The sequence below is a fragment of the Geospiza fortis genome, unplaced genomic scaffold (genome assembly GCF_000277835.1).
Source record: "Geospiza fortis unplaced genomic scaffold, GeoFor_1.0 scaffold279, whole genome shotgun sequence".
In the NCBI taxonomy this organism is placed as follows: domain Eukaryota; kingdom Metazoa; phylum Chordata; class Aves; order Passeriformes; family Thraupidae; genus Geospiza; species Geospiza fortis.
The window spans coordinates 2,907,989-2,935,721 of NW_005054352.1; the positions used below are offsets into that span (position 1 = coordinate 2,907,989).

At 36.2% G+C, this 27,733-nt stretch overlaps 1 protein-coding gene across 1 annotated transcript in view; it reads right to left on the reverse strand.

Annotated features, from left to right (window-relative positions):
* Positions 1-27,733, reverse strand: part of MCTP1 (multiple C2 and transmembrane domain containing 1) — a 153,380-nt gene that overhangs the window by 102,341 nt on the left and 23,306 nt on the right. The window contains exons 6-9 of the mRNA XM_005423417.2: positions 25,211-25,381; positions 23,613-23,743; positions 12,852-13,038; positions 7,939-8,032 (exon numbers count right to left, since the gene is read on the reverse strand). Coding sequence (XP_005423474.1) covers positions 7,939-8,032; positions 12,852-13,038; positions 23,613-23,743; positions 25,211-25,381 — 583 coding nt within the window. The remainder of the gene's footprint in view (positions 1-7,938; positions 8,033-12,851; positions 13,039-23,612; positions 23,744-25,210; positions 25,382-27,733) is intronic.

The window sequence follows — 27,733 nt, forward strand, 5'->3', positions numbered from 1 at the left end:
CACTGAAAATCTTGAGTATACCATGACCACAGTGGGCTAACTGTTATCATACCTTACCACTGGTTGCAGGAATTCATGGTAGGAGTAGGTAGTGCAAAAACAAAGCACACCTTCCAACTTACTGAAATCAAATCTGCAGAAAACCTCCATACAAAGTTAAACAAATATCATTTATCCATTCTTTGTTGTAACAGCTCGTTCTATTTGGTCTCTACTTGTATAGTCTGAAGGGCTCCTGAAATTATAGAAATAAACTGCTAATTTACATAATATTCATAATTGGAAGGAAAAGCAACTTCTCTTTTGACAGATCTCCCTCCCCTGTTTTCTTCCTTTACCCATCACAGAAGTTGACTATCTGAGAATGAACTCTAGGACTTCTATTTTGCAATGTATGCCACCACTGAAAAAACCCTAAAAAGCTATCTATCTTTTGAAGCTTTGAATTCTATCTTTATTTTTATCTTTGAAGCTTTTGAATTTTAGGACACATGTTGCATCTAGTTTGACAGATATCCTTGTTTGTGCTATGCTATGTCTTTAGACAGTGCAAGACCAGAGCACAAACTTAGATTACCTTACTTAGATCTAAGAAGAGGATTTTACTTCAGTCAGCACTCTGTCCCTCACATTGCACACCAAGCACACATTAATTTAAATTAGTCTTTTACTTGTCCCCTTATTTCTCAGGACTACCATAGGTCCCCGGATGAACTGTATGCCATAACCTGAAATCAGCCCCAGCTCTCCAAAAGGGGCAGCAATGAGGAACTAGAGATGTGTTGCTTGCTGTTTTTGTCAAAACTCAAAGTCCCCCAAAACCCAGAAAGTCCTTCACAAAGTCAGTTGGCAGCTCAGATTCATTATCTGTTTTGGCTGGTCACCTAGACATTTTTCTCAACAAGAAAATATAAAATGCACTTTTTCATTATGGAAAAGAGACCAAAATAGTGATTGATAGAAGCAATCTTAAAATATTTCAAAAATAGGCTTCTCAAAATATATAGGAAATCAAAACAACAAAGCCTCAATCTCCACACAATTTCAGCTTCCTGGATTTTCTTCCCAAGAAGCCATAGTACCACACAGCCTGTGTTTTTTCTAGTGGAAAAGTTTGAGAAAGGCCCTTTCCATCAGTTAAAACAACTCAGGACTTTCATCTGGCTCTCTATGTTGGTACTTACAAGCAAGCACCAAAATATTAGGTGACTTGTGAACCCTTGTATCCTGATGGTTGTGGGCTGGTGGGCTGGTCCACACACACCACTGCAGCCCATCTTCCAGGCTGGAGGCGAGCTGGACTGTCCAATCTAAGGGACAGCTAGAACAACAAACCATTGGGTGTCATCTCAAATTCACAAGAGACGGTAAAGACATGTGACCAATTCAGATGCAAGGATCTTTTTTTTGTCTATTTATGAACTTCACCTGAGTGTTAGAACTGTCAAACTGCAATATGATATAACTTATATTTCTGGGCAGTTTATATAGGCCTTCCTTCAACGGTCTCTGAAGTGAAAATGATCCAACATAAATTTTTGATTCTTGGCAAACTGTTTTCAAGCAAAAATTAATTTTGGAACATATTAGTTCTTTCAAACAGAGATTTCAATTGAATATAACTGCACTTTCACACTCACTTCCTAGCTCCACTTGTATACAAAGCTGACTTTGACAAAAAGCTGTCTAGTCTTAAAGCTGAACAACTTGCTTGCCATATTTTGTACAAGTTCAAGAGTTATTTTTTTTATTTTAAAACTCCATTAAATACATGCATTTGTCTCCAGAAAACTGCATATCATCTGCTCATTATCCAATTAATATTGTAAAATAGGAGACTTTAGTAAAGAGAAATATGGAAACATCTATATTTTATATAGTAGGATAATCCTCTGGTTTAGAAAGGAAGAAAACATTTGTGTATGGTAATAAACATGCTTCTCTATCATCAATCACTGAAATTCCAGCCTTTAGGAATGAAAATGAAAAATCATAAAGATCATCAGTCACTATAGAAAGGTTCTTACTCTCTTAATTAAGGATGCCATGGGCCTTTCCTAGGAATTACTACTGATATAACTGCTCTTCAGAGCATATGCCAGCAAGAGAGCACATGGCAGATCTAGCTGTCCTCCAAAAAATTTATTGCATTTCTGAAATATTAACTCAAAAGGGCCAGCAGATAGCATTGGGTTAGATACCCATTAGGCCTTCAGAGATACTTCTACCATTGCTATGGAAAACATACCTTGCCTCAGTATAACTCCAGGGAAACAAATAATTTCATAATTTTGCCATTTCACAGTCCATAAAGTCATAAAAACTGATAAAAAGTCAATTTCAGCATTAGCTAGTCCATGAACCCATTTTCATCAAATCACAAGCCTTATTCTAAACTAAATATTATCTGAATTTTTGCATTATTGACATTACATTACCAAACTGAACAAAAATGCTTTGGACAGTTTAAAAACAAAATAAGGAATTTCAGCTGCATTTCTACATTTAAAAGTAAAGTTCTCAAAACATAACTTCATGAAGTTGAACCAACTTTAACAAGGCTATAAAAGCCAAAATATTGTTTAAATATTTCATAGGCTATTATGATTCTCTCCTACTTCTGGCCATGCCTATCCATTACGGATCTAAGTCCCCACAGCAAAAAAGGCCTTTATTTTTTCAGAAGACAAGACAGCCAGTTCATGACTCTGGGAGGCAGTGCCACTCATGCAGACACTAATGTCACTAATGTTGTTCCAAGCTCCCTGCCAGCCAGCTGCTTGCAGCAGAACAGTCAGTCTGACCTTTGGCCAGGAGGAGGAATGGCTCAATAGCATGAGAAGCTGCCTTATCTAATGGATTAAGTACAGAACCCAAGTGAAATGCCACCTTTGACAAGGACTTGCTCTGTTGGCCTTAGCTGAGTCAGTTAACCTTTCTTAGTTTTCCATCTTTAAAATGGGAATTATAATTCTACTCTATCTGTGATGATGCAAACATGTTGCAACTCACTGATACCATGAATGCTTGAGGTATCTTAAAAGGCAAGTCAGTGTAATGCCATAATCAAGTTAAACTCATCTCTACAGACCACTTTAGAAAAAAAAATCACAAATCATCCTTATCATCCTTTCATTGTATGTATAATTATAAATGTTATGGTTAACAAAAAACATATTTTAATAAAATATCTTTCTAAAATGTCTTTTTAAATCCTGTTTTTTCTATTACTAGCTAGAACTGGCACTTAAAACCCAGAACCTTTCCTCTACATGATATTGGACCAAAGTCTTCAGGTCACCTATATGACGGCACTTGATAAAATATTTTATCTACCATAGAATTCTGCCCACCTACTAGAATTTTTGTACTTTGTGGAGATAGCTCAAGTGTATATTGAAATCTTTTTGCACTAATTGACAGAGCAAATTACTTTTGGAACCGTATTTCCAAAGGGCCTCTGAATTTATTCCTTCAATTTTACACGCATGGGCTTCCATACCTTTGTGAATTTAATGTTTGTGTTCATCACTATGACATTTCCTAGCATTTGAAGAACCATTCCAAAGACCATTTTTGAACAGGTGATGTTAGAACAGTTTAGCAGGACAGATTTTAGAAAAGACATTTACATTTAGCAAAATTTTAACGTGGAATTTTCTAAGAAGAGATGCTGAATCCAGACATAAAACTGAAAAAAAGGGAAGAAAACAAAAATCTGACTCATTTTCTATGCTTAGTTTCTCTTCTTTAGAGGAGGAAAAGCCTGAAAAGCTTTTGAAAACAAACCTAAATAACACTGAGCTCTTTAGTAAAATCTCTCTGATATATAAGGTTCTGAAATCACAGTACTCAGAAAAACCACAATTGATTAATAATGAGGACAGAAATACAAAAAAATTTACTTCTAATGACGGCTGAAGACACAGTAATCAAAGTGTTAAAAATTCATTTCATGCACATTTCATTTGCCTCTGAGCTGATATTTATCACGTAATTCTGTGAGAAAGTGGAGGCCTAAGATGCTCCAGATAAATGTCTCAATTAATTGTACAGAGGTAGCCCTCTTTGAGCTGAACCAGAGCTGTGAGCTCTTTATTAAAAGCACTATTCTGTAGCCTGTAACCTTGTTCCTTGACTCCTCTCTAGTTTCCAATTTAAACAAGTCCCCATGCGGCCCACTCTAAAGAGCTTTGTCTCCCTGTCATTGTTATGAGAGCCAAGGCATCCTGGAAGTGTGAAATCAGACCTCATGAGCTGAACGGTTCCCCAGGGAACACAAGACCTCGCAGAAGGTCAAAGTCATGGGCTGGACCATCTGAAAGCGTCTGATCGCTGGTCTGTGACACAGCAAGAAGGGTGGGGGCAGGGGGAGAAAGAGCCAGGGGGCTAGAATTGAACACATCTTAATTAAAGCCCAAAGACTACAAAACAAGCTATTTTCTAGTCAGGCCATCTTATGGAGCTTGAATTTTGCTCTTGCTAATGAATCTGAGTTCCTAAATATTATTCCTTAAAAGCACAGCACTTTTGCTGAAATTGATCAAACCTGTGGCACACCTTTTCCCACTCTGCTTACTTTTCATGAATGATAAGGCAGAGATTTTGAATTTTATTTCATGTCACAAGAAGCAATGTATCTGCCCCAGTAAAAGAGATGCAGACACTGCCTTGCAAAGCCAGCAGCCTTACACAACCACCCACCACCTATACCTGACTACACTGCAGAAGGATTAAATATATCTGACTATTGCCTAAACCTAAACGATGTCACAGCGAAGGGCTTATTTCTTTACTACCTGTAATTTATATGGGTTAGGTGAAACTCATGTGTATAATGTCAGAAGCCAACTGTCATGATGAGTCCATTATACTTTAGGTTTTACAGAACCACCAGAAAATCTCTTCATATCAAAGGATGTCACTGTAGGCACAGCACCTATCCTGCCAGGGCTCTACAAGCAGCCAAATCCTTGAGAAAGTCTGCCAGAGATATCACGAGCAAGCAAAGACTTAAGGAAACAGGAATATAATTCTTTCTAACTCAGGATTTAGGGAGAAAAAAGGCATGCACTGAATAGCTAAAACACAATGGAAGACTCAATTGGAAGTTTCTTCTCAGACAGAGAAGGAAAAACTAACCTTGATTCTCTATATCTTCCCATTCATTAGATTACACTTTCAAAGAATTTATACTAAATAATACATAATTTCCAGAAAGGTGTATTTGCTGCGACCACAATTTCCAACAGAATATAATTTTGCACTGTTGGAATCCCTAGGACTGTGTATTTATCATGGAACTACACTGTTTTTTGGGGGGAAACAGCCTCAGAGACCAAATAATTTTCCTAAAGGCCCTTGTCCTGAAAGATACACAGTTTTTCAGCTCTTGTAAAAACCAAGTTAAGCTTTCAAGCACCAGTGGGGAGTCTCTCAACCCCTCAGTGGTTCTTCCTCTCATAGATCTCCTGGCAAGTGAGTTGAGTGAGAACTCTAACTGTACTTTTCTGGGGTATTTTTAATATCCACTTATGGCATGTTCCAGCAGCACAGCATTTCAAAACTGGTAATGTCTATTTGCTCCCCTGCCTACAACTTAACTGAAATTTCAGCTCATCCTGGCACATTATTCATTGCATGTACGTGTGAGGGAGGTTGTAAACTGAGACCTGAACCACCACCCTTAATCACTCTCTTTTTTAAAAAAAATCTGTACTAACCTTAAGGAATTGAAGTGCACTGTCCAACATTAGGCTATTGAAAGTGGAGGAAAAAACTGCCCTTGGCTATCAACAGTGTATTAAGGGCTTAGCTAAAGTGACCTACCAGCATTCCACTGAGGGAGGCTATGAGCTTTCTGAGGAAAGGAGTAGAATTGGGGGTTTCATTAAAAAGTAATTTGTGCTTTTTACTCATTCATTCAACAGGAGTCTCAACTGCTCTTTATTCACACAGAGTTAGTACAGTATTACAATGCTGCTCAATGCATGGGACAAAGGAAAAATTTCACGTTTTGAAAGGGGAAAAAAATCCTTGCAATCGTAGCAGGATTGATGGCTACTTAAAAGATTACAGAAATCTTTTTCCCTCTGTGCTTACGTTTAAGAATGGAATATTAAGGATTTAAAAAATCTACTCAGCTCAAATTAATAAATTTTGATTTACTACTTCACATGAAAAGATTCCTGGAAGTGAAATGGGATATGTTTAGCAGGCAGGAAACAGAGCAAAAACACACAGATACTATACAGTTGTTCCAGCTGCCTTTCAGACTTCAGGGCAAAAGATTAACTCTGAAAACTCATTACAGTAGAGATGTGCAAACTAGTCCTTAGCTTTTACTCATAGAAGCAATCCTCAGTAGTGTAAGTAACACCACTGATGACAGCACACTAATTACTTAGTTGAATAAAGGTGGGTCAAGTTTTTACACAATTTGCAAACATGATTTATTGACAATCACCAAACACCTACTTTATTTCTCACTATTACTATTCAAAGTTTAATTTTAAATGAATAACCTTGTACTTAAATACAAGTTACTAAAAATAGCTATAAACTACATTAGCAGATAATAAAACCACTTCATCCTCTTTTCAAAATTCCCAGAGTACTTTTGTCCAGAATATACAAGATTTCTGTCACATCTGGAATGTGCAGCCATCTTACAAAACACATCTGGTGTATCAATGCTTTTTCTTACTAACAAGGGAAGATAGTGAGTGTCCTTCCCCGTCTTCCTGTCTGTCATCTTAAACACAATGTCTGAAAATTTTTGGTATCTCTATACATCTTTAATTGAATCAAATATATTTCCAAAAATATTGTTCAACCAGCACAAATAACATGTTGATTTGGAAAAGCTGAAGATTGAATGAGGTCAGGGACTAAATTATACCATTTGCCCCAAGTAACTTAATCTCTCTGTTCCGAAAACATTGGATTATAAGGTCAAACCAGACTTTGGAAGCATTTCTACAACCTCACCAAAAATAGAATCTGTTATTTTGTGTGCCACAAACTGGATGATCAAATGTTTGCACTGATAAAATGTTTGCACTAATACCTTGTCTGAAATACTGCTAGTCATGTTAATTATCACAAAACTACTAAAAATTGAGTAAGTTGCTCTATATCTGCTCCTTTAACAGAACATTTATTCTAGTTTCCTTTTACTTTCTTCCCAATTTTTAAAATTTTCCTTAATATTTTAAATCAGAAATGGCCATTTTCTGACACAGATGCAGCTCATTTTGCTCCATTCAACTTACGCAGTAGGAAGGTAATTACCTAGAGGAGATAACTTGGACATTTCTGAAGAAATATGGCCAGTATGGCTGAAATACTTTTTCTTTATTTTGCAAAGCAACATGTCAAATTAACTATTCAACTTATAACATAGAATAGAAAATTTGAAAAAAAAATCTTATTTCCCTTATCTTATAAAGATAAGCAGTAGCTACAGCAAATTGCATTCAGTTGAAATGTCTGAAACTGACAGCAGCCTTGCTAAATATCTGACAGATATCAAGTGGTTCTTTTGGCAACAATTTTAAAGTAGTATCTAAGTCTGGAACCTTTTATTTGCCTTGTACCTTGGAATTTAATGTTGATAATTTTGTATGGTTTCATCTACTAAAATAAAAGACATTTCTTCTATGTAATATTTATAGGATGTCTGATGGAGAAAAATTTATATTTCACTTTTATCAGAAATAATCTACTTAGGGTTCTCTTAGCATTAGAATGACTTGCTGCCTTACTTACAAAACTTTTGTTTGTGTTTAGATTTTTCATTAATGAGCAGAAGGCGGAAGTGCACAAATAGAACATAACCTGCAGATGAACTTTTGTTTTTAGCATTTTTTTCCCAGTTCTAAAATCACCAAATATTACTACAGTACTTAGTGTCACAGAAATTAAATGAATCCTTGCCTGTGACATCAGCTGCCATCAATGCTTCTGCCCTGATGACCTTCACCTGAAGAAATCCCACATCACTGATGTTATGGAACATCATCATTGGACTCTAAAAAATAATAAAAAGAAAAATAATTCTGTATTGCAAAAGAGACAAACCAAAAGCAATATTAATACTCTCCTCTCTCGCCCAGGTGCAAGTTACTGTAATTCTGCCTACATATTCAGACTTTGAAATATTATTTGCTGAAGAATGTGCAGTTGTTTGCATTTCTTCCTATATTTTGCAACTTTAACTTATCAATGAAAATTAAAAAGGAAGAGCTAGAATATGATTGATTAAATGTAATATAAATTCTAGTGAATTAATCCCCTAATACTACGGGAATAACTGAACTTCAAAATTTGAAATTATAGCAGTATATCAAGAAATTAACACAAAAAAAGAAACAATGCATCTCCCTGAATTATTTTGCAAGAACTATGTTCACATTTTCCCTCTGATGGCTCCAATATTATCTTAAGCAGTGACCTAGGGATGATATAGATTTTTATAGTGGACTATTACGTGCAAGCTTGCATATACCTATATATAAGCTTGCATATACACTTATAATAAGCTTGTGAATAACATCAGCAAAAGCAATCAAAAGATAATAACAACTACTTAATAACTGTCATAATAATCACATGCAGAAAGGGTAAAAAATCAAAATATGCTTCAATTCCATGGCAGAAAGCTCTTAACACAAATCATTATATTTTTTAGCTTAAATTTTTTCAATATCTACATGTATTAAGAGGAAGAAAAAAGAGTTCACTACACTAACACTTGCATTTATTCATCCAACACAGATTTAGAAAACTTATTAAAAACCACTGCTGCTATTTTTTCAAGCAACTAAAACTAACAAACTGGGAGTATTGCACTAATTAGGTGTGACATACTATGATTCTCAAACTCTAGCTTTTAGTATTATTTAAAATTTGCAGAGTTTTAAATGATAAAACATTGAATGCAAATTTTGTTCATAAATACTAGCCCATACCTTTATTTTGAAATATTTTAAAATCTGGACTAATGAATTTAGTGCCTATGGCCCTCCCTGGAATTTTAATGTGGTAGGCTTTTCCACTGCCTATGAAAATGTCCAGATTTCTACAAAAAGCAAGCATCTGTGAAAACATCAAATCAACAATTCCTAATTTATTACAAAAGCAAAATTTACTGTTATGGGAAATGAGAATAAATTTAATCACTGAAAAATCCACAGATGCTGCTTAAATGAAATACTAAATGTCAGCTTGGAAAACCAATTATGCTTTTGCACAGAAAATCTACCCATTAAGATGTTAGACATACAATATGTATCCCTGTCTTTCTAACTAATAAAACAATTCTAACAGTTAAATCACACTGACACTAATTTCACAAAACCAGCTGACCGTTTACTGTTTACAGTGAAGATTTGACCTTGCTACACTGAACTTAAAAATCCAATTCAGGGTAGTAGCTCATATGTTACATACATGCATTGTGTTATAACAGGGTAACAGTGAATAAATTTTTACCAATTTTAATAAGATAATCATCATAAATATTACTTCAAAATACTGGTGGTCAACTTTAATCAATACACACGCAATCTCTTGCTTATGTGCTTACAAGCTGAGGGTAGCAGAGATGGTATTACAGGTAGCACTGGTATAATTCAAAAGCATCTTTGCATCCCTCATTTATTATAACGATGATCAGGGTTTGGAAGCTTCTTATCAGAACTGGTACCAGAACAGAGGAAATTCTGCTGTAGTACGCATGATGAAAATTACAGGACTTATAGAAATGTTTCCACATTATACCCAATTTTCCCAACAACCGAAACAAACACCAAACTGTAGAAATAAAACAAAGCAAAAACCGAATACAGAGCAAGACAAGTAACAGCAGTCACTTCCTGTGATGCCATACAGTCCCCTTTTCCCAAATTTCATCCTCGTTAGCTCACTCTTCAAAAGGATGCTAGTGCTGTATTTTGCTTTGCCACCTTTGTTAGAATCCCACAGAATCCCACAGAATTTTTGAACTTTTATTTCCAGAAAGTAGTTGACTTAGATTCATTTACTGCACATAATGACTGGGGAGACTGATGAAAATGAATACAATGCCACAACAGAGGCTCTTGGAGAAGCAAATTACTTTAACACATTGCTTTAAATACATAACTTTAAGTAATGATTTATCAGACTATAGTCTGTCTTCTTATTTATGATTATTGTTGAAGGTATCAAAAATCCACATAGTTTCTGAAGCCTAGAATTTTCATAGCAGAGGAATCTGTGATTTGCTGGGAATCTTTTCAGCCCTCAATAGATGGGAAAAGATTGAAATGCTCTGGAGATGAGTCTTCTTTATTTTTTTAATGAAAGGCTGTATAATATATTTTCTGTATGGCTGCAGCAGCTGTCAGGAAGAGCATCTCAGTTCAGCTCTATTATGGGAGAAGCAATACCCCATCCCATGGCATTGAGATACACTGAGGGGCTAGTACTGATTGACAGCTTGTCACCATGACGTCTTATTCCATCTCTGTTATGGAGAAAATTAATGTCACACCACCAGCCTCATGACTCGCTGTCATCTTAGAACTGCTCACCTTTTATCAATGCTCTAAATAACATTTCAAGCCCATCGTCTCACACTGGACAATCTGGTCAAGGGACATTAAATCGGATGACTGTGAAATGTCATAATAAAAATGGAATGCTAACAACTTCTCTAAACTAGCTCCTCTGGTTTTTAAACTGTGACAAGGGGGACCATGAGTTCAGCACACCAGTTCTGAAAAGGTCATACAATCTCTCTTGGTCTGTACCCATTAATGTGCCCCCCTCCTCACCCCAAAAGGAATTAATCTTTTCAGACAATCGTGGTAAAATAATGGTTCAAACAGTAATGCCTATTTAATTTGTAAGGCTCTGATGTTCAGCTACAAATAGTTAAGTGACAGTAATAGAGTCATTTTCTAAGGCTATTTGATCTGATGGCAATGTCAGCTCATTAACTGTTTTTGGCTGTAGAAAGGGTGCAAAATATATTTCTCAAATGGAAGCTAGATTTTTTTTAAGAGGAAATAAATCCAAAAAAACACCCACTCAATAGGGAACTCTACATCTTGCTAATTACACATGTTGTCTTTGTATTAGTTCTGAAGTGCAGGTATGAATACCGAAGTAAAATTTAACATCAGTGAAAATAAACTACTGGAATTAAGTTAATCCTGGTAATTTCTTTCTTCTGCTAGTATTTTTAATAAAAACAGTAGAATTTATCAAAAAAGTATGTAAAAGCCACAATTTTCAGAAACACATAACGAGAAACTCATACCTCCGCAATATGAACATCTTTCAAAAATTTAAATGTTTCAAATGCATACACCACTGTAAATGTATCCTTGTATTTACAAGAAAACATATCCTCATATTTACAGGAAACAGGAATAAACCAGATCAATCTTATGCCACATAATTATGCTTTACACTGGGGACAAAAAATTGAGGATTTAGGAAGAATTAACAGTACAGTTGCAACACGTTTCTATACTGCTACTGAAATAATCAAAACCATCAGTATCACTTGTCTGCCACATCATCACACAGAATAAGCCACGGAAATATGTTATTGTTGCTGTTGGTAGCAGGAACTATGGCACCTCAAAAACATATCCATCAAAAAATTATTCTACTTATAGACATCTATTTTGACAACCACAGATTGTCTTGGTGGATTCCAAAATTTACAGTAACTCTCTTAATTGTAATTATTTTTCAGAGATGGTGGACAATACCTTAGCCTTCAATTCATTTTGGAATATCATATTTAGCCTCACTAAGTCACCTCTATTAAATTGTGTTTATGATAATAACACTATTGGTGTATGAGTTGTACAAGCATTAGCAGACAGCTGATTCAGTGGAGATAGACAGAATAAATTTGCTGAAGCACACATCCTGCTAATCTGTTTGAAGAATATTGTACAGCATTAGTACTAGGACTTCATGTTATCTGCACAGCCTGATAAGGTACATCTTTATTAAATTCAGTTATTGAAAGGATGTCCGTCATGGAATAGGAATATTTTAAAATCTCAAAAATAAATTAAGCAGCCTCTTTGATAGTCAGAGGTTGGTTTAATGGCTGAGTGTCTAGAGAAGCCCTTCTAAACACCTGGCAGCACCGTACAATAAAAGCTTTGTAATTGCAAGTGGAAATAGCATTTTTTTTCTTTCTTTCTTCATGTGCAGCGAGACAGTTACTTTTAGTGATTTAGGTATTAGCAAATGCTGGAGTAAGAGCTCCCCTCTCTGTTGCTTTGATAAAATTACAAAGATTCTGTGTAATGTAAGGACGCTGGGAAATTAAAGTAATCTGCTTCCGAATATTTTTAAATGGAAAAATTGTTTGAAATTATTATTTTTATGTGCTTCAGTCTCTAATATTAAGACAAAAAATAAGTTTTCTTGACCTCTAACAGATGATACCAAAAAAACCCTGAAAACCATTAGCACCCCAAATTATTTGGCATAAACAATCAGTAGAAACTGTTGAGTTGCTGAATGATCCCTTAGCCACTTTGTACTTGGTAAAAATCATCTGCAAGGCTGTAAAATTACCTTCATTATGTGACACTTTATCAAACAGTTCAACTACCATGTAAAAAATAACATTATTGTATGAAGAGCATTTGTAGCCTTCTTGATGTTACTTGTTCTGCCTGTAACTATTTATATATTAATAACTAGTTTAAATGATTGTTATTGGCTAGGTGTGATTAGAATAGAAGAGATATATTTAGATTTTCCCCCTCACTATAGTTGTTTTTTATACAGGCCAATATTTTACTAACAAAGGATGAAAGAAAACTTCATACATATCTCTTCAGAATCGCCTCTCGCTCCTTCTGGTCCTCCAGGGAGTTGATGGAGAGGTCAGAGATAGTGACTGCAGCTGAGGCTGTGAGAGTGACCAGCAACACCAGGTATCCCTCTCCCTCCTCTAGCGGCACCTCCAGTTTGTGGGTTTGTTCTTTACTCAGGGTTGACAGGTCAATCTGGCACCTAGAAACACACATTCTCCATCAGCATGTGTTTTTTCTCACACCAAACAAGAGCACATTGGCTCGCTTGCATTTAAATGGACAAAAAATCCAAGTAAGCACAAACTCCCGCCCAGCTTTTAAAAAAAAAATTTAATCTCTCTTCAGCTTTAACCCATGCCCTTTGTTTCTTTTTTTTAGAGGTACACAAACAGTTTTGAAATGAAAAATCAATATTAATAAGAATGTAAAGACACTAGAGACAAGGTTTAGATAATATTCCTTACTCAAATGCAGTTAAAGGAAATTTTTAAAAATCCAGCTCAGATGGAAATTTTACTTTTAATTACACCTCGTATACATGGAAAACATAAGTCTTCACCTAACAATAGTAAAAATCCCTTTCACTTAACAATAGTAAAAGAGTTTTCACCTAACAATAGTAAAAACCCCTTTTTAAAAAACTAGAATTCTACATGGATTTAATTGTGATTGCATAAAGATGACTAAGCATAGAAAAACTCAACTTATGCACCTCCTGAAAGGCTCAGCTCTCATGCAGTAAGCTGTGTGTGGGTCAAATCCTCATGGTGCCTCCCATGGTAAAATCTGATGCCACAACCCCCTATATAATAAAATGTCTCAGGCTGTAATGAGCAGGGACTACATATAACTGTGTGGAGTGTGTGCAGAGTGGCTGAAGCAAATCTGCCCAGTTTGATCCCCTTCTGAGTAACTCTGGCTGTACCATACACTGAACTAATTAAGAATGATTCCATACATGCCAGACAGCAGAAACAGCTTTGCAACAGCTTTAGAAATTTAAAGTACAGGAAAGAAAAAGTTATCTCTGCTACCGAAGAGCTGACTAAAGCCTTTTAAATAAAACAATAATATCTTTGGATCAATTAGTCTGTGCACAGCTTAAATGTTTTAATACTTTAATTCGTACAATGCACAAGTTTCAACTTTCCTAGATTGCAACTCTGAGCATGTATTGAAATTCAATGTCTGTGTCAAGTGCCGGTTTGCATTGGACAGGAATTTCTGTGAAAAAGCACTATTCAGAATCCTTATAGCATCCCAAAATGAGTTTTGCCAACTTTTTTTTTTGCCAATGAGTTTTGGCAAAACTTTTTTATAATACTGAAATAAAATAAATGTATATATTCTATATGTAGGTTAGCCACTCTACACTCTACTTTCAACAGCAATTATTTACCACAAGCATATGTACTATATGCCACTAATCCATTAAAATAAACATCAAGCAAACTCTTTCAATAAGATGTCAAGTGATTTTGAAGACAAAGACAATGTGGTCACTACAGGGCCAATAAACTAAGAAAAAGGTGGTAGAAATGAAAATACAGCCATTTAAGGATAGGAAATAGCCAATTATGAGAATAAATGCAGCCTCATAACATGAGCATTGTGCTATCACAGGCAGATCAGATTTACTACAGGAAAACTGTCTTTGGTTTTTCAGAGACATTTACTACCTGTGGTACAGTTCACATTAACTAGTGCAAAGCTCATACAGTAACAAAGTTCAATTATCTTACAATAAAAAAATTCTAACTGATGTAGCATTCTGAGCTTAATGCTTTACTTCTCCTTTGAACTCTTTAGATAATAGGGAGTGAGAAATTAAATTAGCAATAGTAAGGAAAAATAAAGCTGTTGCTATCAGTGCAGGCTGACAGTCAATACAGGCTTCATACATGTACACAAACAGTCAAATTCTTATTTAGGATGCAGTGAGGAATTTAAATCCCTCCTTAAGACAACAAATGTTGTAATTAAACATTCAAAGCTGTAGCAGGTTATAATACCACCAGTATTAAATACTATTCAATAGTTTATTTCAAAACAGATACCCCTCAAAAATAGGATTCAACAACAATATTGAGTCTTCAATCAATAAACATTTAAAGAGCCAGTCTAAACTCCCTTAAAATCAGTAAAAGACTCAGAAAGTCATTATGATACTAATGGAGAAATAATCTACCCCTCACTCAAAAATAGGCAACAAAGTCTAAAATAGGCAACAAAAGGCTACCCCATATGTATCCATCAGAAAAAAAAAAGTGTGTAAAATTACAAGGTCTACATCAGGGCTACTAGATCTAATTTCTTCAATTCTTGAAGCTACAACACTTTAACAATATGAGTAGTCCAGTTTTTTTATTTAGGCTGAAAGAAGCGACTGGCAATTTGCTTTTACCTGTGCACCTTTCCTAAAGAAATGAAATATTTCTAATACTATCTCATCTAGAACAGATTACCTGAGAAATATGTATCTATCATCTGCTTGATAAATCTTCATGAACAGACCACTACCAGCTTGTTATTTCCTAAAATCATACAAAGGTAGGAAGTGATCTGGAAAATTTTTTCCAGTAAAAAGCCTTAACAATTTTAAAGGAAAATTATTCTCTCAGGTACCCTCAGAAAAATTTATAAAAATATAGGGTTATTCCTTTAAGGACTGTCATCTTTGCACTTTACAGAAGTCCAGGTTAAAAGCGCCTTTATGCACACATGGTCAGGTGAAAGCAGATTTCTCACCCCATGCCAGGTACTCTGCCCTTGCCTTCAAGGAGATGCAGCTTACATGTGCATAACTTGAAACTGCCCAGGCTCAAGGAGCACCCAGCACAAGAGGAGCCTATTTACAACACATACACTCCAGTAGAATGGTAAGAGTTTCCAATCTACAGACACTGTAAGAAAAACTGCAATTTTTTCCCATCGGCAGCTGATTTTTTTAAATGATAAAAAATCAACTTTGTTTGATCTCATGCCAAATTATTTTAAAAAAAGGAAAAAAAATTGAATAATTTTTTGTTCATTCTCCTCTGTCCTCATCAGATCTTTGCATGGGACCAAAAAAAGTGAAGGAAGACTGTTTTTTAAGGTATTACCTAAACACTAACCCTATCCTAGAATAATCTTGACAGATTCCAACTGGAAAACCACAAAACTCCTTTTTGTACTATATTTTTTAAGAAGGACTGAAGCTAACAAAATATTTCCAAAAATAAGCATCTGTTTGGAAAATATGTTTTCCAAATGTAAATATCTTTGGAAAGCGCAAGCTGACAATGTCCCTTTATATTTTACTGAAATTATATTCAAGTATTCCAAGCTTTAAAGCTTTAGCAATGCTGACTTTTGTAACAGTTAAGAAGTTCTCTAAAAGACATTTGTTTCCTGCAACTGTGTCTCCAGGGAGAACAAAGATGCTTTGACAATGAATGTGAAATTGTAAGTTAGCAGAAAGTGGTGCAGAATGAATGAGAAATTTTTTTCCTGTATTCTCAAATTGAGGATCATGAAAAATTACAGCCATTTTGAGAAGGCCATAAGCTGCATATGACCAGAAGCTGTCACACTGGAAACAGGAGAAAATAGTAACTTTGTCCAATCCTGTTTCTTAAGGAATTATTATTTACATGGTGCTGGTAAGGGCAAAGACTTTTTCCACCTGTAATGAGATCAGCCTAAAGAATTATTGAAAAAAAAAATCTGCTGTTAACTCCACAGACAGACTTCCAAGCATGACTATAAATCACACTGCAAGTATCTGTAGTTTTTAGTGAAGTTTGAGTTCTTTTGTATCTTCCATGCTGTATGGCCCCTTCAGTGCACAAGCGTTTCAGCACTTCAAGTGGCGAGCAGGAGCACTGGAACAATTTCCCTGGCTGGCTGGTTGGCCTTTCGGAAAGAGGCGCAGGGGCATATATCCCACCTATCAGTTCTGCATGTGAACACTACCAGGCACCATGCGTAGCTGGATTTTCAGGACTTGAGAGATCAGAAGAGAGAAAAACCACAAAGTGCAACAAGCTCATGTGCCAAAGTTATCACAGATGAATTGCTCAAAAACAGGGTACAGCTCCCACGGAGGAAGATTTGAAGGTTCAAGGGGAATCTACCACTTGTCTGAAACTGTGTTCAATGTGTTAATCACACAAAATTTTAGAAATATATTTCAGATTTATTTTTAATTTGAATATATCTGGCCTTTGGTTCTTTTTATGCCTTTCCTTACCAGTTGAAAAACCCTTTAGTGTTTCATGTTTTCTTCCAGTGAAGGAACTCATACACTATAATCATATCTCTTCTTGATCTTCCTTTTGATATGCTAAGCACCTTCAGCTCCCTATACATTTCCTAGGAACATATCTCCTACAGCCCTCAAATGACTTTTTTGTAACTTTTCTGATCCAGTGAAATTCTCCTGCATCCTTTTTAAAGTGTGGAAGGCAGAACTATATGTAGTATTTTATTATCAGCATGTCTAACAGGTAAAAATCACCTCCTCTCTTTAGTTCTAACAGAACCTGGAATGTAAGACTGTGTTGGCACCCTGGTGAAATATTCTTGCTAATGAATGAATTACAAAGGTAGCGACATGACATAGAAGGCCTCTTAAAAGCCAGGTGGCCAGGCAAGTGAGAGACAGCAGATAGTGGAATCGTTTTCTCACATGACAAAATAAAGCATAAAAGAGGAACTGGCACAATCCTAAGTGATAGGGACAGAAAAGCACCACTTGGCTACAAACCAGGCAACTTAATTACCATCATGACTTGTTCAGGAACACAGATTTTTAACTCCACTGTGATCCAGGTCTATGCTGCTCCAAAGGATGCCAAGGAGAGGAAACTGTGTGATTCCACAATTAGAACTGAGCTGGACACACATCAGAAGCAGCAAGGCATGAACTGCTACAATTTGTGAGACTCCATACCCTTTATGAGCAGATTAAAACGTTCCAATAAAACTAAGAAACAAAAGGAGAGGGGAAATTTTGCAAAGCACTAGCAGAAAATGACACATCTCAGAAACACCGAGTGTTGACTGCAGTAATGTGAATTTCTCAGAAGAATCAGAGCGTGACATTTTTAACTGTAAAGATAATGAGAAAGAAATTAAATTATGGACTCCACATGATGCTTGTGGAAAGTGGTTGATAGAGGTGTTAGATTGAAAATCAGGGAAGCTCCCAAAGGGGTAGGAGACAGTATCTCAGCTAAGTAGGACATTGACTAAGGATGAGAGTGGTGCTTAGCTGGGGAAGCTGGAGAGGATCCCTGGGCAGCTGGGAGAGGAGACCTCAGCAGGACTTGAAGAACAATGCTGGCAGTTGCCACGTAGCAACACATGGAAGGCAGGAAAAGCCCCTGCACTTTGGGGTAAGTCAGTCATGGTAACAGAAATATGAGAGCTCTATGAAATACTATTTTACCAGTCACCAAGCAATGCCTGAATAGCGAATTACTGTTTGTTGCTTGCTGAAAGAAATACAGTCCATGCTACAATAACCTGCTGATGGATTTTGAAATGACAGATTAATTTTTTTCCTAAGCATAGTTCTTCACTATAAAATTACAGATTTACTTTTGATATTGCACAGGCAGAAATTACTTACAATTGGTTTCTGATGTGATATTTCCTAGATTGTCCCCATGGCACAACCACATACTACAGACTGTTAGTTCTGTTACTAGTACAATTTCTCTGCAGCAAAATGAACACTTTCATCTGCTAAATCAGTCTATTGCTTTGATAAACATTATGTCTCCCTACACAGTTCTTTCCTCACTAGTTGGCCCAAGAAATTTTGCAAGAGCTTTCACACAACTGCAATCTGTGCCTTACATATATAGTCACAAAACCCTATTTGCACTCTTCACCATTTTCTACACACTGTCATGTCTTAACTGGCCATTCCATATTTCCTTCTCCCTTCCTCTCATTTTGCCACTCTTCAAGAAGTAGACTTCCATATGTGAGAAAACAGAGGGTCAGAAGAAGGATTCATAAACAGCCCAGATTGCATGGAGCATTCTGTATCTCAGCATACACTGGAGAATGCTATCAATTTCGTGTCAGAACATGACAATAACAACTTTCAGTAAGAGTTGTAAATAATAAAGTATCTGGTAAGAGAAAATTACTGAAGATTTGTGTGCAAAAACTGAAACTCTTTTGGCTTTCTAGCAGAACAGAAAGAACACTACTAACTCTGCATTAGTAGAATGAAGATGTGCTGAGATAGGAATAAATAAGGTATGGAATACCTAAAGGCCAAATTTTGAGACACAGTATTACATCTGTCTCCTTTTGACAACAATCAGAAATGGAGATGGCTCAGCACATCACAGGATTTTTCAAAGGCAGACCTGGCAGTAGCATTTTTAGATTTTAATGCTTCAGACATAACCTTAATTTTACATCAAGAAATGCATCTGTAATTAATTTTTCTTTAGTCATCATGTATAATCAACAAACAATTATACACACAGACTACTGCTTGTGTGCTCTTCGCTGTTTGCAGAGAATTGCTGTGACTCACACGTGCACAGAGTTCAAGTCAAAATTACAATAGAATATTGACCATTATGTTTACATTTTTATTATAAAACATCTTTTCAAAGTTACATATGAACAACTTTTCAAACTGCAATGCAAAAACCACTTTTGAAAGACCAGCATAATAAAGTACTATTTCTATTTCCAGAGGAAACCATCTTGTTTCCAGAGTTTTGAAAAACTGAGGAAACTTCAAGACTTTGCAACTTTAACATTAACATGGACTTCACAAATACTATTCAGAACCTTCTTCCCGGGCAACAGAAAATTGCCAATATTTCAATATAAATCACAGCCTACACAACACCTCTAGAAAAATATCTGGGCATAAACTCTTACAGTAGCATATTTCGAATCCTTCACTCAGCTTTAGGTGCATGTTGGAGTACTCATATACAATTCAGTTCTCTATGATAATGCTCAGTCCCCCATAGCAAAATTACAAAAACATCAGTGAGGGAAGAAAAATCCCAAACCATAAATAATTTATAATTTTGTATTTTTAAAATAAAATCTCACTTTAATTTAGAAATTTGAGATAATATTCCCATGCTTTGAGACTAATCAGAGAATCATAGCTGCGCATCATTTGTATTTATGTACGCCTGAAAACCACTCTATGGTTGTGTTGCCACAAAAAAATGTAAACAGACAAGGCATAGCAGATTAGGTATTATAAACTTAAATAAGTAATTTTCAGTATTTTAACTTTTGTATTTCATAACATGAATGCTCACAAAATCAATCTATTTGCATCAATATTTAGCAAGATTATGGGAAATGCCACTTTCCTATAGATAAAATTAATACACAGCCTTAATGAATTTGCTACGTACAAGGTGTTCACTTCTTAATTTGCATCAAATGGGAAAAAAGACAATAGCTTCTATAAATACTTATGAAAATAGATATAGATGAAGTCAGCAGTAATTTTCTGGCACAAAATAAATGCAAAAGTCAATGTCATTTTAAAGATAAATGTGCATTTTTCATAACAATTAATAATGCTATAAATCCTGCTGCACTGGATTGCAAATAACTTCAGCTGAATAAAATTGCATGACATGGGATTTACTTATTCTCTATGTTCACAGAAACAACTTGTTCTCTGACAGCACTCATTCTTGGCAATTTATTGCACCTGTCAGCAGCCCATTTGTTCAGATTAGTGCTATGCATAAAGGTGTAACAGTCATGAGGATTTATTAACTGATTATCGTAAAGGTGACAGTCAGAATTGCCTTCAAAAACATAAATGATAAGAAAGCTAAATAATTACATGATTATTAAAATCACCTTCATTTTGATCTTAGTATTACCTACATAAACTTAGTGCAGTATGTTTTTAATCACAGGAGCATATTGACTCAACATAGTACATAAATTGTTTGCTCATAGCAAAAACGTGACTATTAAATATATTCACACTGAAAAATACATCCACATACATACTTCTACTTATCAGATGAAGCAATAACTAATGCCACTTATGCAAGTCTATACCTTTCTTTAAATGCAAGAAAGTGGCCCATGTGGCTTTAGTTCCTGGTGTCTTCCATAAAAAGAACTTCTAGACTTCATTTTTTTGGTCCTGGAATGTTGCTTATTTTTTAAAAAACTGTATTCAGAAGGATGGGAGAATTTATCTCCTGTAAAATGCATCTCAGCTCTAGTCAAGTATAGTGTTTTCTCACATGAATCTGCGCATGATTGAAAATATATTTTCCTCAAAGCTCTATATATAGTTCTTTCCCCAGGCTTTTGAAATGCTGAAATACTGAAATAAACACTGACTTGGTTGTAAGGTTTGGGGCTTTTTAGAATATTCTGAGATGGAAGTTCATAAGATGCTACAAGCTTTAAACTCTCATGGAGAATGCACACAATTGAAATTCAAACGTACTTTATAAACAAAATGCTCCAAGTTAAGAATGGAAATCAACCAGTCAGCATTTCATTTCAGACACTGCCATATTGAACATGCCAGGGCATCAAGACGAAGGCAGAGTTGCATGCTACTTCTGTGACAGACGTCTCCTTTCACTTTTCTGAACTAGGATGTCATGCTGTCACTCACCCTCTTAACACCTTCCTCCCTCTCACAGGCAGATCTTACAAGCCATCCCTTCCACTTCCATCTTCATCACCTCAAAACCAGCATCTCACTTCCACATCCTCAACCTTCTCGGACATCTTTCCTGTATTTTTCTGCCCTCAGAAATGGATTGCAAGCCCAACTCCTTGCATCATTGCTACCATGTCAGATTCCCAGCTTTCACCTGCCCTTATTGTGCTCCAGCCTAACAAGGACAATAATATACAAGGGCCACAGAAGCCTATGTTCTTGATTTCCCACTTTTATTTCACAAAAGTGCAGCTGAGACATGTTGTCATTCTGGGAGACTTCATATTCAGCATTCTGGTTTGGAATAGAATTTGCATGTAATAGAGCTTAGCACAGAAAAAACACAGGTTTTCTGTGCTGGTTTCCAGGAAGATCCTGGAATTTTCCCCTTCTACCTTCCACCTGGGAAACTTTTTCTCAGTTTGGTCAGTTCTTCAATTTAGTGTGTCTTCTCCATAGGCATATTTTGTCCAGGCAGGACATCTTCAAGAAAGAGTTGTTTTCATTTGCATTTAATAGAAATATTCTTACATAACATTACAGCTGCTGCTTGCACATTATTCAAGCAAGCAGGAAGATCTCAGCAAGATGAAATGGATTACCCTTCATTCTTGAGCAATAGTAGAATGCTACCAGGAAGTCTTTTGTTTCCCTCCTATAGCCTCATTATCACTTCTTCTGGAACCTGAATCAAGATATTCAACTTATTATGTGTATCTCGAAAGCCATAGAGCCTTAGTCATGGTGCACAGCTCAGTTGTGCTTTTGAAAACTAATACACACCATAACACATTCACAGAGCAAGTCTGCAGTGTGTGCAACAAAATATTTCCAGCTTTTAGGGACAGCCTTGAAAGGAGAAACTGGGGAAGAGGGGTCAGCACTAAGTAGAGCTGTCAGGTGTTGGTGATTTTTATTTGCAGTGACTGGAAAAGAATATCAGGGAAGGGGAATATTAAGACCTATTTTCATATTCAGTTTGAGCTTGACAAATGACAGTTTTTCATGGAAATCTCCTTGGAGAAGAATTTTTTTGCAGATTACATTACCAGAGATACAGTACCAACAGAGGTGAAATGAGATAGTGTATGCAAGGACAAACTGAAGAGGGATTATATGTACACTGACAGAGGGGTCAAAAAAATCAAGAGCAGCAAGATTTCAGCAAGTGGTGCTTGGATGACGATGCTCTTAAAAATCACTCATGAAAACTTTGAATCTCACCAGATTTTCCTAAGAATGTTAGAATGAAAAAGAAAACTGGAATAATTTCCCAAAATATATAACATGTTGACATAGGACTAGATTAGTACATTACTTCAGAAAAATATTGATAGTTATCATACCATAACACGTGAAAGTGATAGTGAAAGCACCTCCAATAAAAACAATGAAAATATATAGGATTAATAATTATTAATTATTAAAATCATTATTATGACTGTGTGGCTATCAAGGAAAATATGAAGTAAACAAATATCTGAGCTTTCCAAACAGCATCTATTTTGTAGTAGCTATAAGCACAAGACATTTTTTCCCCTATTAGCTAGCATTTTGTAAAATGGAGCATAGCCATACAAATACAAGCTATTTCTTGAACTCCCAGACAGATTCACTTTTCCTGAATATGAATTAGGTGAACGATTCTTTGTCTCAAAATATGTGCGTAGTCCTTCAACTCTATTTTCATTTACCAAAAAAAGATTGGTACATAAATTTGGTCTTATGCATCAAGTGAAGAGTTATTTCTCCTACAAACTGGATGCTGCTATATGGAACCTCCTGCACCTTGGTAATTGCTCTAAACAGGGGATTTTTATAGTTGAAAACCTCAGTCTATCAATTGGTAAAAGCTGCCACCTACTGGTCAATAAAAATTATATTACATCATCAATGTAAAAAATTACAGCAATGCAGCAAATTGTACTGTAACACTGCAGAAAATCCTCCCCAAAATTAAAAAAAACCCCAAACAATAAACCAAGAACAAATGGTCATAAGAAACAGTTTCGATGGCAAGATTCATTTTAATCATCCTCGCTCATGGACTTCTCCCCACAGACCAAGAGGCCTAAAATTGCACAAACCTGCCAATGAAATCATCCTTTTTGCCAACATCTTTGTCCCACACGGTAATATCAATAATTCCACCTCGTTCTTCATAGAGATGAAAGTCAAACTGCTCCCTCCACTGAGGATTCAAAGTTTTTGGAACAATCTAAAAAGAGAATAAAACAAAAGTTGTTTTACGTTGCATTGGCATACACTTTCTTAAATTGTAAATTTGATCATTAAAGTCTGTTCAAGAAGCTTCTTTTATCTGCAGTATCAATATCTCAAGCAGTGATAACTAAAAAGTGGTAATTAGGAAAAACTACTAGCCCGTTCTCTCAAGCCTCTCAGAGGTACCAGCAACCTCCAAAATCCTGCAACTTGTCACCTTCAAAAGCCTCCTGAACAAAGGATTTGTCCTGGGAATTGAGCCATTTCTCTGTAGAAAAATTATGTCCTCTGTGAAGTGACAGTTAGTTATAATGTTTCTGAGCCCAAAGGTAAACTAAGCATCTGCAACTGGCGCATAGATGGTCACTGTAAGTACTTAAACAAACAATTGTATCATGTCCTTTTTTCCCAGCTGCAATAATATTGGGAGAAACATACTATGGCTTACTTTCTACGGAATATAATTAGTTCACTTCCAAAACTGTATTTTACTTCCTTTCCTTTGAAACTCTGATGAAAGCAGCTTTCTTAATAATTTCAGTCCAAATTTCTGAATTTTCTACCATACTGCAAAAGCAGTATTCACTGTCGTGAGCAAGAACAGAAGACCCCTAATATCTTCCCTCTTTAGCAAACACTACTCCCTACAACCACCAGTTCTACTGGCTTGAAAAAAAAGAAAATTCAGAAAGGATTATGAAAATTTTTTAATTCACAAAAGCATGAAATTTTATTTGTTCTAATTTCAGATTTAGAGACCCTAATGCAGGCCCAGAGGTCTACAAATACGACAAGAAAATGTTCCTGCCCTGTTCCTCAATTTACCCTTAATTAGGCAGTGACTGTCATGGCCATGCAGAGAGGAAGGTCATGTGCATCATCAACAGTCCCAGCATCTTCCCTAAACAGCAATTTTCAAAATGGCAGGGACCAACAGAAAAAAAAGTAGCAACAAAGCCAAGCAAGTCTTCACAATAATTATCTCCTCTCTACCTGTGAAGCTTATACATGAAGAAAACTTTAATGAAACTTGTTGTGAAGGACATGAAGAGGAAAGTGAGTTTATGAACATGACATGGTTTAAGATTAAAACAATGCAAAGAGTCCAAGAGGCACCCAGCAGCAAGGCAGGAAGAACTTGTCAGAATCACCCTGCATCTCCTCCCTGCCATGAATGACCCCTAACAGCAAATAAAAGCCAACACAGTTCCTGTATGAACATTAGGTGTGTCCCCCTTCCAATCCACATTTTTCAGTGCTTATTTCCCCATCTAGTACTACTTTTGTTTACAAAAAACCAAAAAGAAACCTTTAAACAAAGCTCCAGGTGCTCTGACAATTATTACCTGACAAGGTAATTATTACAATAAATCTTCATCACCATTGAAAGTCATACAAGCTAAAAACACCAAACAGGAACAAAGCATTAAAAAAAAAAAAAATTGGTTTCACCTAAAATTACCTTGCTCTTGTACTTCTGATGCCCCAAACGAAACTTGACGTAAGGATCGCTGAGCCCATTTGCATCCATCGCCTTAAGGTCACGACCTTCTATTAAGGTAACACTAACTATCCCTCTCCATAACTGAGACTTTCTGTGCAGGTCTGAGAGACGTAAGCTCTGGGTCTGAAACTTTATGGAAACAAAAGAATAGATTTAGTTAACACAATTCCAAAAATTTCCCCTGCTTTTAATGTTCTATTTCATGTAACTATGAATCTAAAACAACCACTGAAGAAATTTTGAATCTATTTGACAGTACATATGTAAACTATATTGCAAAGAATTATTTGGAGAGTAATAAAATTGTGACAATTATGCAGGTAATGTCATATGCTGCTTTTGCAAAAACAAGGAGAACAAATGCTGCCCAAGGAAATGCTCATTTTTAAGAAAGGGGTTTCTTTCTGCTTCACTTCTTCCCCTGCTGATAGAATAAAAATAAATGTTAGAAAGTCTCTTCTATTAGTAGCATATGATTGAATGAACTTGAACAAAATCCATGTTTATAAACATAAAGCCCCATTGAGAATATAATCTTGCCTTAGAATAACATGATATAGAACCACCATTATGTATCAAGGAAAAATAATTCAATAAACTCCTCTATCTCTGCCTCTGAAATGATGTGGTATTCTCAGAATACCACATCATTGCTTACCAGCATGTAAGCTCAAGAGTTTGGAAAGAACAAAACCTCTGTTCAGAATTGTGGAGAGACTTGTGGACTTGTGAACCCTCAGCCACTGACTCTGGGGGTCCAAATCAGATTCACACACACAAACCAGGCAACTAGCTTTTGTCAATGGACTCCACTGGGGGTTTGAGACCACGAGGATATAAACTTGAGTAACTGAAGAGAATTTCCAGTTTGCTCTGAGCTACAATGGGTCCAAGGTACCAGAACTGGGGAATCCCCTTTGCACTCCTAAGGAAGACAAATGTGTCTTGAGTGCATCCAAGAGGCAATGTTGGTAAAGGCTCTTCCCTTGCAGACCTCTACTACCTCTGTAAGAGGGTTTCAGTGCAGTTTTTTCATTTTGAGTCTTTTAGATGGTAAACTCAGCTGGATGGCTACAGCTATGCAGGTGCCCAGGACGGGGGTTTTACTCTATTACCCAGAGACAATGATAGAGATTATAATCACACTTACCCAAGCTCCAGAGAGAACAGACATGAGAACTGTGGCCACTGGGCTTGGAGCAAATACAATTAGCATACTTTTTGCAGTATTTCAAGTATTTTTTGTCATGCATTTGTGTTTTCTAATGGTTTTTCCCTTCAAGTAGTGTGGCTATTCCCAAAATATTTCACTATATTTATTAAAGGTTTCTCTTCCTGAAGTGAAGGATTTGACTGCAGAGAAACTTCTCATGAACTTGCTGTTTCTACAAAGGCAAACAAGGAACTGTGAGTGGAATAATCTTGAACTTGAACTGCAACATGAAGCAGCAGTGGGACATAAGAAAGCAGATCTTCTACAAAAATTAGGGCAGAATTGCGAAAATCAGTTGCCAGAAGAGATTTCATTTATCACTTGGGAGCATTATATAAACTTTTTCTCAGCAGAAATACATCTCTCATTGAGGGCATGCTGTCATCACTGCCAATAACTTGATTTGTGAAGAAGCGGTAATTTTTTTTATTGCTCCAGTTTCTTAGAAGGCTTAGAGCAAAACAAAGACTGGATAATAAATAACTGGGTCTGCCCTGAATACAAGATGATGAGAGATACAGAAAGAAGACCAGACATGTTTAAGAAAGTATTTAATACTGGGATATAACCATTGGTTGAGTCTTCTTCTGCAAAAAAGATACAGTTCTTGGGGGTGTTTTACAAGCTGAATGGGTGATGATTTCCAGAAGTCTATCATAAGCTTGCATTTACAACTTTTTTGAAGTAAATCTTAAGCACACTGCATAGCTCTCTTCTTCTTCATCAGTGAGACAGTGAAAAATTTAGAGTGTACTTGATCTAAACTTGGTATTTTCAGCAGCTCTTATAATGATTTGCTGCACTAGAGCATCTGCCCCATCATGAAGCAAGGTGATTTTTTTTTTCTGACCTGTCAGGAGTTTCATCAGTGGGGGTAATTTCCACACAAGGTAGCAAGGTAAGATCTAGATAACCAAGAAGAGCTGGGTGTAAAATGACAGACAGGTCAGACAGGAGTTTACAAGAGTCAGGCAGGAGGCTGGAAAACAAGTGTTCATGTGCTGCGGGAGGAAGCCCTCCCAGGCCAGACTCACATCTTGCAGCCAATGACGAGCAAAGCTTTATGCAGACTCCAGTGGCATCTTCACTGACAGTGAAGTTCCAGAGACTATGTCTCACCATGCTGGAAGAAAAGCAGCCAGCTGCTAAAAAGAGGTATTGATTGGTTGTGGCTGTTTCTTCCTCAAGGTAGTGAATGTGGACCACAGCAGTGCTCATTTCTGTCTTTACTGGTAACACACAGATACATGGAACAGCAAAAGGGAGAG